Below are 16733 nucleotides of genomic sequence, written 5' to 3'. Positions count from 1 at the left end.
GGGAGCCCCCGCCGGCCCCGGGGGAGCTGAAAGAGGAGAGGAAGGGACCCGCGGTGGGCAGGCGTCCTCGCTGGACGCCGGACACGGGCCTCGTCCTGCGAAAAATCCCCGCTGAGGGCGAGGGAGCCGAGGCAAAAAAGCGCTCCCTCAAACAAACAAACCAAAAAAAAACCCCTAAAAAATGAGGAAAACTGAGGTGAACGCCGGCGGAACACGGGAAAAGGCGGGTTTACCTCGGTTCGTGGTTGGGTCGGGGAGGAGGATCCAGCTGGCCCGCGTGGGTCGGAAGTAGTTGCTGGCGACGGTCTCACTGTCACTCCTGTTCAGCACCAGCTTGTAGCGGTCTTCCTCGGGCTGGAAGCGGGAAAACGCCGTCAGCAGCGCCGGACTCCGCGCTAGCCCTCGGGTTACGGCTTAGAAATACGGCAAAAATCAGTAAAATACGACACAAAACGGAGGAGAAATGCACCGTACCGTTAGCTCTCCGCTCTCGGCCAAAGGGCTCTTTCGGGCAGGTTTGGGCTGTGGCAGTGCTGGAACTGCTGCGAGAAGAGACGGCGTTAAAGGGTCGTTGTCTCTAAAACACTTAACGCTCTCCTGACCGCGCTCCCCGATCCCCAACACCGCTCCGGTCACCGACCACTGGGCTCACAGAGATTCCGGAAGGATCCGTACCGCGCTTCGCATTAGATGACGTTATTATTCAAACTTTATAGACGGGGAAGATTTTAGAAGCGGACGCAGCCCAGAAGTGATCTGCCGAGCCCAGAAGCAGCCGCGTGCCGGCGACATCATCCAGGCGCTCCTCTTACCTGCGGGCAGGCGGGTTTTTTCAATGACAGGCTCTGGAATTTTCCAGCAGCCGGCTTCCTCATCCCAGACGGATTCGCGCTTGACCTTCTCCAGATTGCTGTAGTTGCAGTCACGCCGGACGAGGGACTGCACCTGATCCAGCAGCTGCTGGAAGAGCATCAGGTCTCGCTCCAGGCGGCGGATGGTGCCGAGGTAATCGATCTTTTCCAGCTCAAATTCCGACTGCAGATCTTTGATCTCCGTCTCGGCAGCCCGCAGCTGGGACATGAAAACAAAGTCAGTCGTTGGGATTACGAAGGAGAGAGACCGATGGTTGCTGTGAGTTACAGGAATTTGTCGGGCAGAGGGATGGAAAGACACACACAAAACCCTCAGCGTTTGAGAGGATTTCTAATTTATAACTAAGAATTAGGATGAGATTTGTGCGGAGAGATTATTCCACGCCCGTTTCAATGAAAGATTTCTCGCGTTTCTCCGAAGTGCCGAGTCTCTGAATGGACCTTACGTTAATCTTACTGGTGTGGTCTGCGCCCAGTGCTAACGAACTCTTGGGAGCTCCTAACTTCGATGAAAAAGGTGCAATATTTCTTTGATAACCTAAATACAGAAATAAAGCAAGTTCTTAACGTGCAGATTTAGGACTGCACACACACACACAGAGATGATTTTTTTTTTCTTTAAGCTCCTCTGATTCTGCCTCATCTCATCAGAGCGAAACTGATTTTTCAAGCGTGCCTAAAATTTAACGGCGTTGCTTTTATATATTTCATTCCCCCCTTCCCCAAAAACTTTTCACGGCGCAGTGTCTCCCAGGAACCCAGGTGTGATACCTGGGGCGATCAGAACGGGAGGAAACTGTGCAATAGATCGCGTGGGTCAGCAGAGGGAGTCGCACCCTCTCCCGTCACCAGCCGTCACCCTCTGGCCAGCGTCCCGCACGATAAGGAGAGCGGCCTCTAAAACGGGTGAGGTTTGGGGTTTCAACAACTTCATCCACCGCCCTGAGGGCTGCCGCATCCCGTATTTCGTCAAAATACAGACATAGGTACTAATGCGGGCGCACGCGTGAAGGATTTCACACAGCCAGAGCCATTCTTTAAACATACCGCCCTAAAACGCCTCCTTAACCTAAAGAAACGGGTACGCAGAGGAGGAGAGAGATGCTCCCTAAATCTTCAGCAGGGACAAGGGGGAGCTGCTCACCTTCTTCTGCACCTTCTCCAGAAGCTTGCTCTTGGCTCGAACCTCCTCCTGGATGGAGTCGTAGACGTTCAGCAGAACCCAATCACTGCTGTCCTCGTCAGACTGCTGCAGCGCGGCCACCAGCTGCATCCTCCGCTCGGCCGCGTATTTTTTCCGGCGTTTCTGCTTTTCTTTGAGGTCCTTGTTTTCAGCCTGTTCCCCCCCTACCACCTGTCGTTCTAGCATCTGCAGCCTGGAAAAGGCAAACGCTTCTCTCAGCTCAGCGGCACAAAGAACCACCCTCTGCGTAAGCGTGGAGGGCGCAGGTCCTCGCCCGAGCCACGCTTGGGAAGACACAGCGCAGAAAACGGTGATTTCTGACGAGATTTGCTGCCCTGAGTAACCGTGGCAAATTCCACTTTTACTAACAGTTTCTGTCACAGACGCTCCTGCGGACCCAAGGCAAAGCGCGTGTCGTTCTGAGCACCTTTGTCAACAAGTATGTCCGGAAATCTGCATCTACGCTCACAGAATTCTTTTTAAAAACCCCGTTTTGTGGAATTCGTATTTCAATTCTTATTTCTCGTTTTGAAAGACTCTCAAGGCAAGCACAAAATGTGCCAAATTTATGCCAACAAATATTTTAAATGGTGGATATGGGGGTGATACGGCTGGAAGCCACAGTACAATTTCTTTTTCGGGGCAGTATCAGCCAGGGTTGATGACTTGGGTGATCTCAGTGTTTCTGCTTGAGCGCTGGCACAGACCCATATTTGAAATCGAGCTCGTCTCATGTCCACGCCGCACGGCCCCGCACACTCCGACACGGAAATAAAGCCGTGCTCCAGAGCCGTCCCCTTTGTCTGCAGAGCAGACAAAGCTCGGGTTGGCCAGCGCTGGCTCAAACTGGAGAAAATCCCACTGCTGATAAAACCTCCGCTGATAACAGCCTCGTAATTATCGTTAAACCCATCCGAAAGAGCTCGTTCCCCACCAGAGATGACCTGCTATTCTACCGTACTGCGCTCGCCAAGTAGCCTTGGGTTTCGTTTGCCTAATGCGCGCTTGAATCCTCGCTCTGCCGAGCGAAGTGTCAGAGATCTCACAGCCGTCCTGATGTGTAAAGCTTTTAACAGGCGGCTTTGAAAATCCCCGTGCCTGCGGAACCAAACCCTCCCGCCTAATCTGCAGAGAACTTTGATTTTAACGCTGGAATTGGAAGAGCGTTTTTCGCTTGTTTGTCACAAAAAGGAACGCTGCAATATTAAGATTTGATATATAGTCAAAACGCATGGTTTCTTTGGAGATCTCTCCATTAATAGACAGAATTGCCCGCAAATTACGAACGCTGCTGTTCTAGATTTCTTAATAGCTCCTTTTTTAGCTGGGAGAGGCCCAACAGAGCAAGCATGCGCCACAGGAGCTCACAGTAAAGCTGAAAGACTGGTTAAAAACCACAAGACTTTTCAGAATCAAACTCCATTCATCCACAATGTATCTTACGTTGAGCGCTTCTAATTTTAATATAATTCCACGCGACGGAGTGAGAGAGAGAAATCAGCAGAATTTGCTCAAAGCGTCTATTTTTGAAACAGCCCAGCAACATCCCAGGCCTGTGCTCCAGGCCCTGGGTCTAATGCCGCCCCTAAAATGTGATTATTGGGAAATTTTGATGTCAGTTCTGGCTGATGTCTTGCAAACGTTGTCAGATGCATGAGTTAAGAGGCAAAAGTGACCTCAGTGACAAGGGAGAGTCGTGGAGGACGCACTCTCGTCCATCCACACGCACAGCGAGCAGCAGGAAGGCCTGCTGCCTCGCTTGTACTCTAAGTGCCCTTCAAGAACCTTTTTTAAGAGGAAAATGAGGCTGCCTCCACAACCCGTTTGGGCACTTAAGCTCTGTCAGCGACCGCCAGACTCAACTTTGTAAACTCCTCATAAATTACACCTGAAAAAAGCCAGAGAAGGAAAAGATTTCCCTGCCTACGGATCTAGGCAGGATTTGTTATCAGGAAAGCACGCTTTTTTGTATCCACATCTGCTGACACAGACCTCTCCAGATTTTTCTCTTATCATAATTCTGGCACTTGGCATCGTCGAACGCCACAGCTATTTATCTGCCCAAATAGGACAAAGTTAATTTTGGGGTAAAGAACACGCGTCTGCCTAGTTTTGTGCTGCGCTGACCTCACAGCTGAAGCTCGACGGTTGTAATGCCACGGAAGAACACGGTTGCTTCTTGCCTGTGTGCGTCGTAAGCAACGCACAAGAGGCAGTTAGCAGGAGCAGCGTGGTCACTGACCTGGCGAGCACCTGCTGCTGGTCTGCAGGCACGGAAATCCCCTCAGCAGTGACAGCCACCTCTGCTCCAGCGCTCCCCCTGCTCACACCACCAGCGTCTTGGACAGTCCGAGGCGCTGCTGGGTCCTGAGGACAAGAGGAAACCGAAGGCCACAGCTCTGAAAAGATGCAATGCGAGTACGGGGATAGATGAAGCACAACACTACCCACTCGGGTTTATTCAGCCCAGGGGGGTAAAGTAGCCTGAAGGGTACCTGGGCTGATGTTGGCTCTTCATCGGCTGCAGCAACAGAGTCTTCAGGCAAGGGTGTCTCGTCGGGAGTAGTTTCAGTCCTCATGGCAGCTGAAGAGTGAAAGAGGAAATACCCACGATGTCAGTAACAAGCTCTGCAAAACTAGAGCATAAACCTGTGAAAACGTCGCACAAAGTCTTCACCAAAAGCTAAGAACTATGTGTCTGGAAGGAAAAGGTCCGTTATTTGCTTCTTATGCTGGTCAGTAAAAGCCATCAAAGACCCAGAGGGCGTATCAGGTAAGGAACGCAGATTTTACAGGGTTGGGAGAGCCTGGGTCCTCGTGTTCACACACAATCTATTTCAGAGGCCAGGGGGGTGTACGTTTGTAATCAGAGGGGGGAAAGAGAACCTCTCACCTTAGAAAGCGATAGCATCAAAAATGAAGAATATAGGTTCAAGAATTAATATTGGACAATAAATGCTGTTGCGTAAGCGCATTGCAAAACATGCTCTGAGGCACTGCGGAAGTATAAATGAAAAGCAGTAACGAGGAGGATAGCTGGCAACAATTTATAGGTATGCGAGAGGAATATCCGCCCTCCAGCAAAGCGATGGTGTTGATAATCCACCGGGAGACCAAGGGCTGCATCACATTTGCATGCGATGGAAGAGACTGCCGCAGCCAGCCTTGTCTTGGGCGTGAGCTGTGCAAAGCCAATCGGATCGAGACAGAGCAGCGCCTGCCGAGACCAGTCATCTCTGCAGCTCAAACCTCTGCTCGAGAGAAACGCTGCGCTAAGTCAGAAGAAACTCACAAAATCGCATTTCATCGCCTCAAGGCTTACAGGGTAGGGCCAGGCTGGTCCTGACGGGGAAAAGAAGTCAGGGAAATAGGGAAGAGGACAAAGCTGGGACAGAGGGTCTCATGAGCGGCCCAGGAGAGCCAGAGTTACCGCTCCTGCTGTCGATAAGGGACGGTTGAGAGCAGGGACTGCTGTTGCTGCCAGGCAGCACTTGCTGCAGTAGCAGTTGCCGCCGCTTTGCAAAAGGGCCAGCCCTTTTGCACTTTTGCAAAAACAGTCTGTGTCTACTCATGCCTAAAGCCAACCCGCCAGCGCATTAAGAGCATCAGGGAACCTTCAGTCTGCACTGCGCACCCTCCACCTGCCTCGTCCACACCTGCTTCCTTCCTGAGGTTCTCCTCGAGAGCAGACAGCTTGAGGTCGTAGTGATTCCTCAGGCTACTGATGTCCTCTTCAAGGCGGGCACGGGACGCCTGCTCCGCTTCGTAGCTGGCCTTTAGTCGGGCCAGCCTCTCTTCGTACTCCTGAAAGGCACAGCAGGCAGCCTGAAGCAACAGCCCTGTGACCGTACACGAGGTCACATCTAGGTCCATTCTAGGTCACATCTTATGTCCACCCCAATAAGACTTTACCATCCTGTATTCATTGATTTTTTTCTGGGATTTAAGTCGACACAGTGTTGATGGAAGGTGACTAGTCAGCCCTAGAAACCGCTGTCTTGGGCAGATGTGGTGCCCTGGAAGGAGCTTTGTAAAGAGCAAGGGAGAGTTTTATTTCCTTCTGGCCCCCAACTCCTCATTCTTCCTCCTGGCTCCATATCCCCTCTTCATCTTCATCCCTGTACTGTTCCTAACACCTTTGACTACTGCTTTTCTCCTCCCTATTTCTCCCTCCTCTGACAGGAGGAGTCTAAGTTTCACATGCAGTTTCCTCTTCTTGTTACGTGTACTTCAAAAATTCTTCTTGGGAATCCATTCCAATTCACCTCCAGAGAGGAGGGAACAATGCTGAGAGAAAGCGGCATTGTAAATAAGGCCTCCATCAACACACGTTCTGTCCATTGGAGAAGCCCAAGGACCAAAAAAATAGGAAGTGTTCTGAAAAGGCTGAACCACACAGCCCTACACCATATTTGTAACGATTATTATAAAAACCCACAAGCCTTAGTCAAAGGCACTACGGGATACCTCCTCCTGACTTACTTCTCTGATCAGCTGCTTCTCTGCTTCAAGATCTAACTGGGGTTTGAGGATGGGAGCTGGCTTCACTTCCAGGTGAGCAGTCTCAGCAGGCAGAAGCCCTACAAAGCAAAGCAGAAATAAAAATCACTCACAATTACTGGGTGGGATTGTCTGTAGAATGCCTGGAAACAGAACAAAGAACCTGGCTGCCAGCAAAGAACATCGCAATCCACGCGCTCCTTTAAACTGCGCTCGTGTGCCAGCATCTGTGCTGCCAAAACGCCCACTGGCCTGGGACTCCATAGGTGTGGGGAGAGAAGGAGTCAGCGCTGAGCGGGCAGGGGGGGGAAGAGGTTTAAGCTTCAGGTATATGAGAGCAAATAGAAATCTGATCTCTTTCACAGAATAACAGGAGACTTGTTTCCAGGGCTATGCTAACAGATTTGGGAGATAAAAGACACTGGGAAGGAGATGAAAGGTGCAAGGAAATTGCCTTCTTTCTTCACAGCTGTTTCTGAAAGGTGGCAGAAATGGGGGGGAAGAAAAAAAATAATCTTACAGCTTTATTCCTCTGCTGGAAGTTGCCCTTTTTTGGGGGATAATTCTCAAAAGGTGATCAGCTCCCTAAAGACTGCTCTTACCCACTGGTTCCCACATTTGCTACTCCTACTTCATAGCAAAGAGCGAGCCTGCTGAGGCTGGGCTGAATCCTCAAAGAGAGGACAGTGCTGCTCTCCGTAAGCAGTGCCATCAGCAGGGCAAAACTCTTCTTGTAGTGTCAAAAATTCACAGTGTAGGAGAACAGGGGCTGAATGCTAAATTTGAAAACATATATTTAATAAAGAATTTTACATTATTATTTCTTTAGCAGCTCATTTTTGCTCTGCCAGCTGAAACCCCTCTTCTGTGACTGAACAAATTCTAGCCAGAATGATGAAGAACCATGAAGGATTTGAATCACGTCAGCATTTTCTAACAGAATTTGTCGTTATTGAAAATACTGGATAACCGAGATGATCTTTACCAGTGGCATAAGGTCAATTTGGCAACAGTGAAGGAAAAGTCCATTACCAGAATGGAGAACTCTTCCTCCAACAGGTAAGGGACAGGTTGAGGTTAAATCCAGTGAGCATTTTACGTGTAAAAACCTCTTTTTTTCTGTCAAAGATAAAACACCTCTGGCACCACTAAGGGCTCTCCTACCTGACAAGTTATTCGCACTCATCTGTTCAGCTAGAATGGCCTTCAGCTTCTTAATCTCCTCCTGATACTCCCTCAGCAGAGCATCCTTGGGGTCCTCGTTGATACAGGGCTTGTTCTTGATATTTTTTGCTCGATTAGCATAGCGCAAAGTGCTGAGGCTTTCATCATAGTTGTTATCAGCTGGAGATAAGCATGCTACCATCAGCGTCTTGGTATTCCCTCCGAGGGAGTCTTGCAGCAGCCTGGTCAGCTTTGAGTCTCGGTAGGGGATGTGCTTACACCTGCTGTCGACCAGGGCCGAGATGACGTTGCCCAGAGCTGAGAGGGAGAGGTTGATTTTGGTGGCCTCTTTGAGCCGCTCCCCCGTGGCTCCGGTTTTTGACTGTCTCTCGCTTCCTGCCAGATCCACTAAATTGAGTTTTGCGGCCCTAAGGTGGTCCTGCCCCTGCTCATCTGCAAGAAAATAATTCCGGGTTAGGCTCTTCTTAAGAGGAAGCATCTTAACAGTCAAGAAATAGGACTCTCTTGGCATTACCTTCCAGTTCAAGCCCTGTTCTTTGTCTGCATTTGGGCCCGGGCCCTGACTCCCTTAAGTAAATAAATACCTACTTAATCTTAGAACTACATGTTGTAGCGCTTTCCTGAACAAGATCCTGCACAGTAGGAATTCATACCCGTTCTTACTCTCCTAGTGAGCTCTGAACACACACACACACACCCCCCACACACATATTCCCACAGTGTTTAGAATTTCACACAAAGCCCTCTGCAAGTAACAAGGTCAGACCATGAGTTTATACAACTTTTTTCCTCCTCAGATTGTTTCACAAAGTTAAACAATGTCTGACAATTGGAGAGAAAGAAGGGAGGAAGCATGAAATGAGGAGTCAACGGGCGGCAACCGGAGCAGGGCTAGTTGGAGTGCACAGGCAAAAAGAGCAGGCTCCCTGAACACCTGCGTGACGTGGAGAGACAAGCAGGAGGGTTACCTCTACAAACTACCGTGGAAAGGCTGGAGTAGACACTACGTTGGGAAACAGTTTTTCCATGAACTCCCAAACTACAGCTTTTCTCAAGACTGGAATCCAACCTACCCTAATCAATGGACGTATTCAAGGTTTCTTGCCATGCTTCAAAAGAAAAAGCACATTCTATCAGATACCATCAAGGTCCACCATCTGGCTTGAACGTTCAAGAAGCCCAGCAGATCTCCCCTCTCGCCCAGATAGCTGTAAAACTGCGCCGTGACTCAGCACACAGGCATGCTCGGCAGCATCTGTTCCTCCTCAACTCATGACATTCTCAGTGAGAAAGTAAAATGAAGGAACGCAGGCAAGAAATGGGAAAACTACAAGAAATCGGGACTGCACTCAGCCCGAACCACCTGGATGAGGAGCTGGATCTCAGCGAGTGAGGAGTCAGACCCAGGGAGCTGGTACCATTCCCAACATACCGCTTTAAGGCAAGAGAAAATCTGAGCTGAAGTTAACAGCTAGCTCCCCAGCTACCTGGACGCACACCTCACGCATATAATATCTGCATTTTGAGGCCGGATTAACATGATGACACAAATCCCCTGTGACTAAGAGAGAGTGCATTCGGTCGCTTTAGGAACCCCTCGGTTTCGCTGGCTACTTAACTTTCCCAGCCTCGTGCAGAGCAAAGACTTGGACACACATTCCCAAATCACAGACTACTGTCCTAAGCACCGGACCATACTCTCGGGTGTCCACGTCCCAATCATCCCTCACGATTACAAGCCAAGTTCAAGGGAAGAGCTCCTTTAGTGCTCCAAGCAAAAAGAACATCAAGGTTTTAACCGAGTCCGCCCTTTTCTAGACAGACTTCTGCAAAACCTACCCTTCAATTTAGTCAGAGTTAAGCTTTAGGGCTGTGGATAATACCTAAACATGAGCAACAAATAATATGATGCATGGGGGAAAGTTAAAAGTTCACAGGTAAACAAAAAAATCTAAAATCTATTGCCCCAGGATATTTCCCCCAGTTACAGCAACAGATTGTTAACTGCGGAACTTAACATTTGCTGCAGAGCAAACTTGTTGTTTCACCCCAGATCCTTCTGGCATGTCAAGACATGGGAGGATTGGGGAAAAAAAACCAACCAGATGGAGCTTAAATAGAGCACCCTCTCACTATCCTTTCTGAGAGCTGGGGTGAGTGGACAGTCACAAAAGGTAGGTTTTCTAACCCTTTCCCTCCTTCCCTCTGTTTATGTAAACACTGACAGGCAATTAAGAAGTTGTTTTGGTTCCTGCCAGTCCTTTTACCCACGAGGCTGTTTGTTTCAATCTTGGAGCTTAGCGGTTTCATTTCCATGGTGTAACAAGGTCCCCAGACTCTTGCTAAAATGCCTGCAGTAGCCCAAAAGTCTTGCCTGTCTAATTCTCCTACAGCCCTTCAGCCAGTGCTGGTGGCATAAGCACTGGCCAAATCTACGACGTCTTTCTCATTAACAAATCAATCCCTAAGCACAACGTAAAGGAATAAAACATCTGCTACTCTAAATACGGTAAAAATACTGATGACAACTTGTGCATTTCAAACATCTGCAGCCAGAGGGCCTGGTATGTGCCATAATTCCTGAATCTGTTACTTAAAAAAAAGAGTAATTTTAGTCTACATAATTGCAAAGAGATCCTTTAAAATATCAGCTCCCTGTAAATTATAATTTACTACAGGCTCAACTGGAAAGTAAGTTTGAACTTCCCCGTGCACCTCTTCATGAAGCCTAAAGATGACAACATAAATACCAACTTCATTAACTATTTCAACTAATGATTACCCTAGCAGAACCATCCAGTTACGGGGATTGTGCCAGAACCCTCAGCTTTCTCCTCAAATATTCCAGCTGTCTTCCATTTAACTGCCAAAACTGCAGGTTTCCCCACCTGCCACTCTGTTCTATAAAACAAGTTTTCAAAGCTTTAAATCAGAGAAATTGTTGCAGGCTAGATTAAGAGCCCTGCACCCATCTGGAACACAAAAGAGGAGAGTAAATACTTCTTTTCCTTGTTAGGATTAAAGTTGGAATTTTATGGACCCACATAATGCAAGGATTAGCACCCACCAGCTGTGCTAGTTGAGAAATTCCAAAAATCACACACACACACACACCATTTTGGACAGAGGAAAACACTGTCACCAACATCTGGAACCACAGTTTAGGAAGACATTTGTGTAACTTTCCCCATGACTGAAACAGCTGAAGAAAACAAAGCCAAGCTGTTCACAGCCTCAGCCGGGGTCAAGGACTAGGCAGAATATAGGAGACCAATTCCTTTCTTAGTCCCAGAGAAAAACCCTTTCGAGGTACGCGTTCAGACCCAGCGAGGCAGCTTTATCAGCTAAAGAAACGCCAATGGAAATGAGATACTTGAGAAAGGAAAATTAGTCACTAAAACATTATTAAGGGATTCTTTTATTCCATCTTTAAAGCCAGATTAGCTGTTTGCTTAAAAGATGCGCCCCATGATTAAGCTCAACGAAGGAATTGTTGGGTGAAATGATCTGACTTGCATTGTAAAGGAGGTCAGACAAGACAGATAATAAGTTTCTCCAGGCTGTACAACGCCTGAACTCCAAGCCATTTTATGGGCTGTGAGATTTAGCACCCTTTGCTGGAAATAAAGGTTTTGGAAGATAAAAGAAATGGAAGGAGAATTAAATATGTTCCCAGTTTGAGTGTAAGACATTTCTCTCCTAAGGGGGAATCAAGGAAAAAAAAGACTTTGAATACTCAGCCATTTCACACTGTGAAGAATGTCCATGTCAGGGCACAATTCTGATTTCTACTGGACCTAAAATCATTTAGGATCTATGTTTTGCTGCGGGATGACCGGTCAGACCGCACAGATTCTGCGCTCTGCTAGGCCCAGGCCTAACGCAGGACATCCAGCTACCTACCTACGGTGTAGATTTCCATATTGACAGTAAAGATGGAGTGGGAGCGGGAAGAGTCCTTATTCATGAGGGTGTAACCCACTGCTCGGTTTCTCCAGCCTGTCTCCATGATCCGCTCGCACTGGACCACGCTATGCACTGCGTGCAGAGACAGCCCCTTCACGTACACCCCTTTCTCTGGGTGCTCCTTCAGCTGCAGACAGGGACAACGCAAGACAGGTTAGAACAAGACGCACCGAGACTACGGGAAGGTGCGCTGGAAACTGTCCAGAAGCTTGAGGGCTACGCGAGTTTTGCATGTGGAGAAATTAAACTGCAGTACGGCAAAAATGTTATCTGGCTGCCACCAAAAAGCTTTAGTATTTCTGAAGGAGAAATAAAACCACACAAAAAGGGGGAACCACCTTCCTGGCTCTGCAGGCAGAAAGAATTAAAGTTAGAAGTTTGCTGATTGATTCAGACATCTCCCAGGCCACAAGAAACCTGCGCCGAGCCGCCTTCTACCTCCCCTGTTACTAAGCTGCATATTTTAAAATAAGAACTGAAATATTTTTCACCTATTATGGCAAAGGCTCCAGTATCTCTTCAGTCATAGAGAGCTTTTTAAAAATCAAAGCACAGATTCAATAGTCACAGATATTGTTACCAGTGCTTTGCTGAACCCCTCCGCTCTGAGAGGGCGTCTTGATCTCCCTGACAAAATTCCCAAAGTCACACCCATCATGCGCAGGCGGACTATAATAATTTTTCCTCCAGATTAGTTCATTTTTAAGATGCTCTAAAATCCTCTTCAGGCACCTGGATAGAGACGGAGTGGTAAATACCTAACAGCATCTTTTCAGCAATTATCAATCATGCAGAAGAAAAATTTCATCCAGCGTGCTAATAAATGATTGAAGTGTTCAAAATCTTGAATGATCCAACAAACCTACATAAAAAATACAAAACAATCGAGAGATCCCTGCACTCCTACACCAGCCCCCTCCGAAGCTCCCTCCACACTGGGAATTTTAAACGAGCTGCATTCATTTTCAGCAGCAATGTTACGCCCCACATCTGCTGAGTTCACAACCAAAACTCTATCTTTATCGTGTCAGCTGGGATATCAAGATATGGCTGTCATGACTCAGTGTCATGGGGTGATAGACACTGCATTTGGCAGTGTGACTTCCAAAGAAGATCCTCAGATACTTTAGTGATGCACGCGCCACAAGAAGCAATGTAAAATAGAGCATTTGCTTTTAAAAAATCCCCACAGAACAGAGCAGAACTGGCTGAAAACTAAACTAAAGGATTTTAGCCTTGTTCTAAAGCCGTGACTGCTCAGGGTGAATCCAGTTACAGAATCACAGCCAGACTGTTCATACACCGTGACTTTTGCCTGTGCTACAGGAGAACCCCGCGGCTGGCCCGGCTGTATGTGAGGGTGCTGCAGAGTCCCTGAGGAACACCCAACCGAGGACATGGCTGTTGTTTAACTCCACGACAGACTGATGGCACCGTAAGACCTGCTCTTCACCGGGTTTCATACCACAGGAGGCGACTGTGGGCTTCAGAGTCACTAAAGTCACTGACGCTGAAAGGCAAAGGAACAAACAGAAATGGGATTTTGGAGAATTGGGGGACACAGAAGAAAGCAGTAGGTCAGCCCGGGGTTTCGGTCTCCGCAGGACATGCCTCCCTTAATTACTCGGTGGAGGCAGCAACAGGCAGCGGCTGTCACCAGTGTGATGGTGTTACCCTGGAAACTGGTCTGCCCAACTCCTGCCCTCCCAGTGCCAACTGCAGTCGTCATGGAAACCGGTGTCACTGCTGATGTGGAACAAAGGATGGGAAACCGCAACAAGCGCCTTCTGAAACAGCGAGTCCCCTTCTCCCACCCCTCGCTCTCCATACGCACATGCCAAGCATGCTTGGAACGTGGAGCGGAGAGGGTTTTGCCTCCCTGAAAGCCAGGAGCCTGTTAAAAAAACATCTGCCCCGTGAGGCAGTTTGGGTCTGTCACCATCTCGGCGCGTCTGTGCGGCAGATGGTGCTAGTGCCTCGGTTTTCTTCACAAGGGCAGTCCTGCAGGGAAGTAAATTAGGACAGGAGATTTGCAGCTTCCTCCAGGAATACGTGCAAAAAGATCTGCAAAGCCACCAAGAGGTAAATTTTATAAAAATCAGCCCCCTGTTTAGGATTTCAGGGAAGTTTACCCTCCTGTGTTCCTGGAAACCGCCCGCCTTCCCCATATGTTCCCATGGGGAGTAATATCTGCTCTGTCCCCTCAAAAAAGGATCAGCCTTTCTTGTTTTAGACAGGTAATGAGATCATCCACAGCTACACTGGATCAGATTAAACATTTATAAGGCACGGAATCCTCCCGCTTTAGAGACAGCCGTGAGATGAAGCGGACTAGGAAGAAATTGCCCCATGAGCACTTTATTCCATCCTCGTCCAGTAATGATTTTCAGGCACCTTCTGCTAAGCTACCGGCCCCTATCAAGCAGGACACATGGGACTGGATCCTGTTCCTTCTGCTACTAAATTTTCACTAACGTCCCTCAAAATCTCCTCTTGGCTTCCATATTCATCACTATATCTTAATATTCTGGCGTTCAGCTTCTGACAGAGCGTATTATTGCACTTCTGCAAGGCATATGTAATAACACTTATCTGAGCAAATTAAAGCACTTCCTGATTAAGACACATTGACTTCGCCTCACCTCCAGCTTCTGCTTGGTGTCAGCTCCTAGAAGGTCTCGTATGTCTTCATTGTAAATCTCCAGGTAGGAAGCTCTCACCAAGAACTTGGCATTTTCGGCACACTGCACAAAACAGGGACGATTTTCGGGTAAGGTTCTCAAAATGAAGGCGAGTAGGCAGCCCACGTAGATCCTCAGTGCCAGCTGGGTGCCCACCTCCCATCAGCACTTCATCAAATCTCTCCTGGCATTCCCAGGTGTAACTACTCAACACACTCGCTATAGGGACTTGCGGTCCTTAAACGTCTCAAGTGCGAGTCCATAAAGTCAGCAGAGACGAGGGTGCAGTTCATCTGACTATACACGGGCCTCAGCTTTAGGATGAGAGGCAGCATACCCAAAAGCCTGTCCCCATTCTTGCTCCCGAGTGCAATCGGCACTCAGTCCTGGGGGTATGACACAAAAAAATCATCTTTCTCGATATCACACAATCTTACAACAGGATCTCTCTCACATCGTTACACACCTACCTGTACGCTCTCAAAAATGTGTTCAAATGCCCTGGGTATTATGCCTTTCTGTGTAGAAGGATCCACGATTCCCTGCATGGTGAATGACTTCCCGCTGCCAGTCTGGCCGTAGGCAAATATGGTGCCGTTGTAACCTTCAGTGACACCCTGGAAATGGAGGAAAACCAGATAAAATAGCCATTACCCTCACCCTTTGCATAACAGGAAGTATGTCGTCCAGATTCAATCCCACCTCGTAAAGTGTATTTTAAAGGAAGAGCTAGAAGTAAACATCAAACAGCTGCTTGATCTTCATATGCCATCAGAGTATAATAATAAAAGAAAGCATTCTACTAGCATATAAATTGATGGTTTTCTCTCAAAAATGGAAAACTTGAAGAAATGCAGGTGTTGAAAAGTGGAAGGGCAGTTGACAACGCTTAGAAGACCAGAATATTTTTGTCATAGGGCAGAAAAATCTTATGAAACCCAGAGAGACAACTAGAATGCTAGTTGACTGCAGGGTGGCCAAAAGGTCGGTCTCTAGGTTAGAGTAATTTTCTCTTGGAAAGCTGGCTGAAAGAAGGCCTCACTTTCACTTGTCCCTGTTTCAGAGAAGCATGGTAGGAACAGAAGATATTTGGATTTCTTAAGGTTTAAGTAAAATAATAACTTAAAAACCCTATTAATCTAATAACCTACTCTCTCAGACCCTGCTTGTTCTCATGAACTTCTATCTTAAAAATACCACTAGCCATTTTATCCCTGTTTCTTCTTCTAACAAAATTGGCTTTTCTGGGGGGTTGGAGTTTTTTTGTGTAATTGGTTCCTTTCTCACCCTAGCTGCTTACCATGCTGATGTGTTAACAAGGAAACAAACATATCCCCTCTCACTTTGCCAGTCTAGAACAGGCTGAGGTTCCCTGTCTTCTCTAAGGTTTCTTGCTTGACAGTAAAAATGTCCCTAAAATCATCAGGAGTCTTGTTTGTCCCCCTTCTCCTCACATCACTTTCCACTGCAGTTTCTGTCCAGCTACCATCTCTAGGGCCTGCTCAGGGGGGTTCATCTTTCATATAAACATCCGCCTAAAACAATTAAATGTAGTTCTATCCTCAGTGCTCCGCTGGCTGCTGAAAACGTTTTTTTTCTTCCCAATTTCCCAGCCTACTGCCGGGACGTTGTTTTGCCCTCCTCTGCACCCCAGGGTTGCAGCTAAGCCACTCGAAACAGCGGACAGGGCCGTTTCTGTCCATAAATCAGTTCCACTTAGGGATCGCCTGCCCACGTAAAACTCCTCAATCCACGTCCCAGGCTACGTGCTGGCTGTGTCTGGCTTGCTTCAGGCACCACTCACCTCCACGAGTGGGTAGGCGATCTCATTGTAGATCTGCTCCGTGTTGTGCTCCTGGTAGTACGCCCCATCGAAGGTGAACTGCTTTGGGGGCTCGCCAGCAGCAGCGGGGTTTTGGAGGAAGCACTGGCCCCGCGCGCTCTCCATGCTGACAACCGCCTTGCAGCCGAGAGCCTTCTCACGCTCGTTCATGGGCCGGCAGCGCACGATCACCTTCACTGCCTCCGAGGCCATTTGTCAAGGCTCAGCTCAACCCCACGCGCACTCACTTGGCAGGGCTGGGGGGGCATCGGGGCCTGGGTAGGCCTGTGGGAAGGCTGGGGCAAGCCTGACCCCGGGGCCTGCACCCCTCAGTGGGGCGAAGCACTCACAGCTCGCTGGGGGCACTGAGGGGAAGGACCCCCCCCGCAATTTGGCATGAGGAAGGAGAGCCAGGAGGGCCGCAAAACGGCTGGGGGAGAAGGGGAGACTAAGGAAGAGAAAAGCTCGGGGGGGATGAAAGGAAAGGGGGACGCTTGGAACAAGTCTGAGGGGGAACTAGGGCA

The 16733-nt window shown here is 48.4% G+C and overlaps 1 protein-coding gene across 1 annotated transcript in view; it reads right to left on the bottom strand.

Annotated features, from left to right (window-relative positions):
• KIF17 (kinesin family member 17) overlaps positions 1-16422 on the bottom strand; it is a 22585-nt gene extending 6163 nt beyond the window's left edge. Inside the window, exons 1-13 of the mRNA XM_019474707.1 lie at positions 16192-16422; positions 14858-15004; positions 14349-14450; positions 11644-11833; positions 7720-8172; positions 6538-6635; positions 5712-5859; positions 4551-4639; positions 4298-4422; positions 2017-2248; positions 813-1071; positions 475-542; positions 234-354 (exon numbers count right to left, since the gene is read on the bottom strand). Of these exons, the coding sequence (XP_019330252.1) occupies positions 234-354; positions 475-542; positions 813-1071; positions 2017-2248; positions 4298-4422; positions 4551-4639; positions 5712-5859; positions 6538-6635; positions 7720-8172; positions 11644-11833; positions 14349-14450; positions 14858-15004; positions 16192-16422 (2263 nt within the window). The remainder of the gene's footprint in view (positions 1-233; positions 355-474; positions 543-812; positions 1072-2016; positions 2249-4297; positions 4423-4550; positions 4640-5711; positions 5860-6537; positions 6636-7719; positions 8173-11643; positions 11834-14348; positions 14451-14857; positions 15005-16191) is intronic.
• Between the last annotated feature and the right edge of the window lie 311 nt (positions 16423-16733).

This window comes from Aptenodytes forsteri, unplaced genomic scaffold, assembly GCF_000699145.1.
Source record: "Aptenodytes forsteri isolate BGI_AS27 unplaced genomic scaffold, ASM69914v1 Scaffold61, whole genome shotgun sequence".
Classification (NCBI taxonomy): Eukaryota; Metazoa; Chordata; class Aves; order Sphenisciformes; family Spheniscidae; genus Aptenodytes; species Aptenodytes forsteri.
This window is presented reverse-complemented; position numbering and strand designations above follow the sequence as displayed.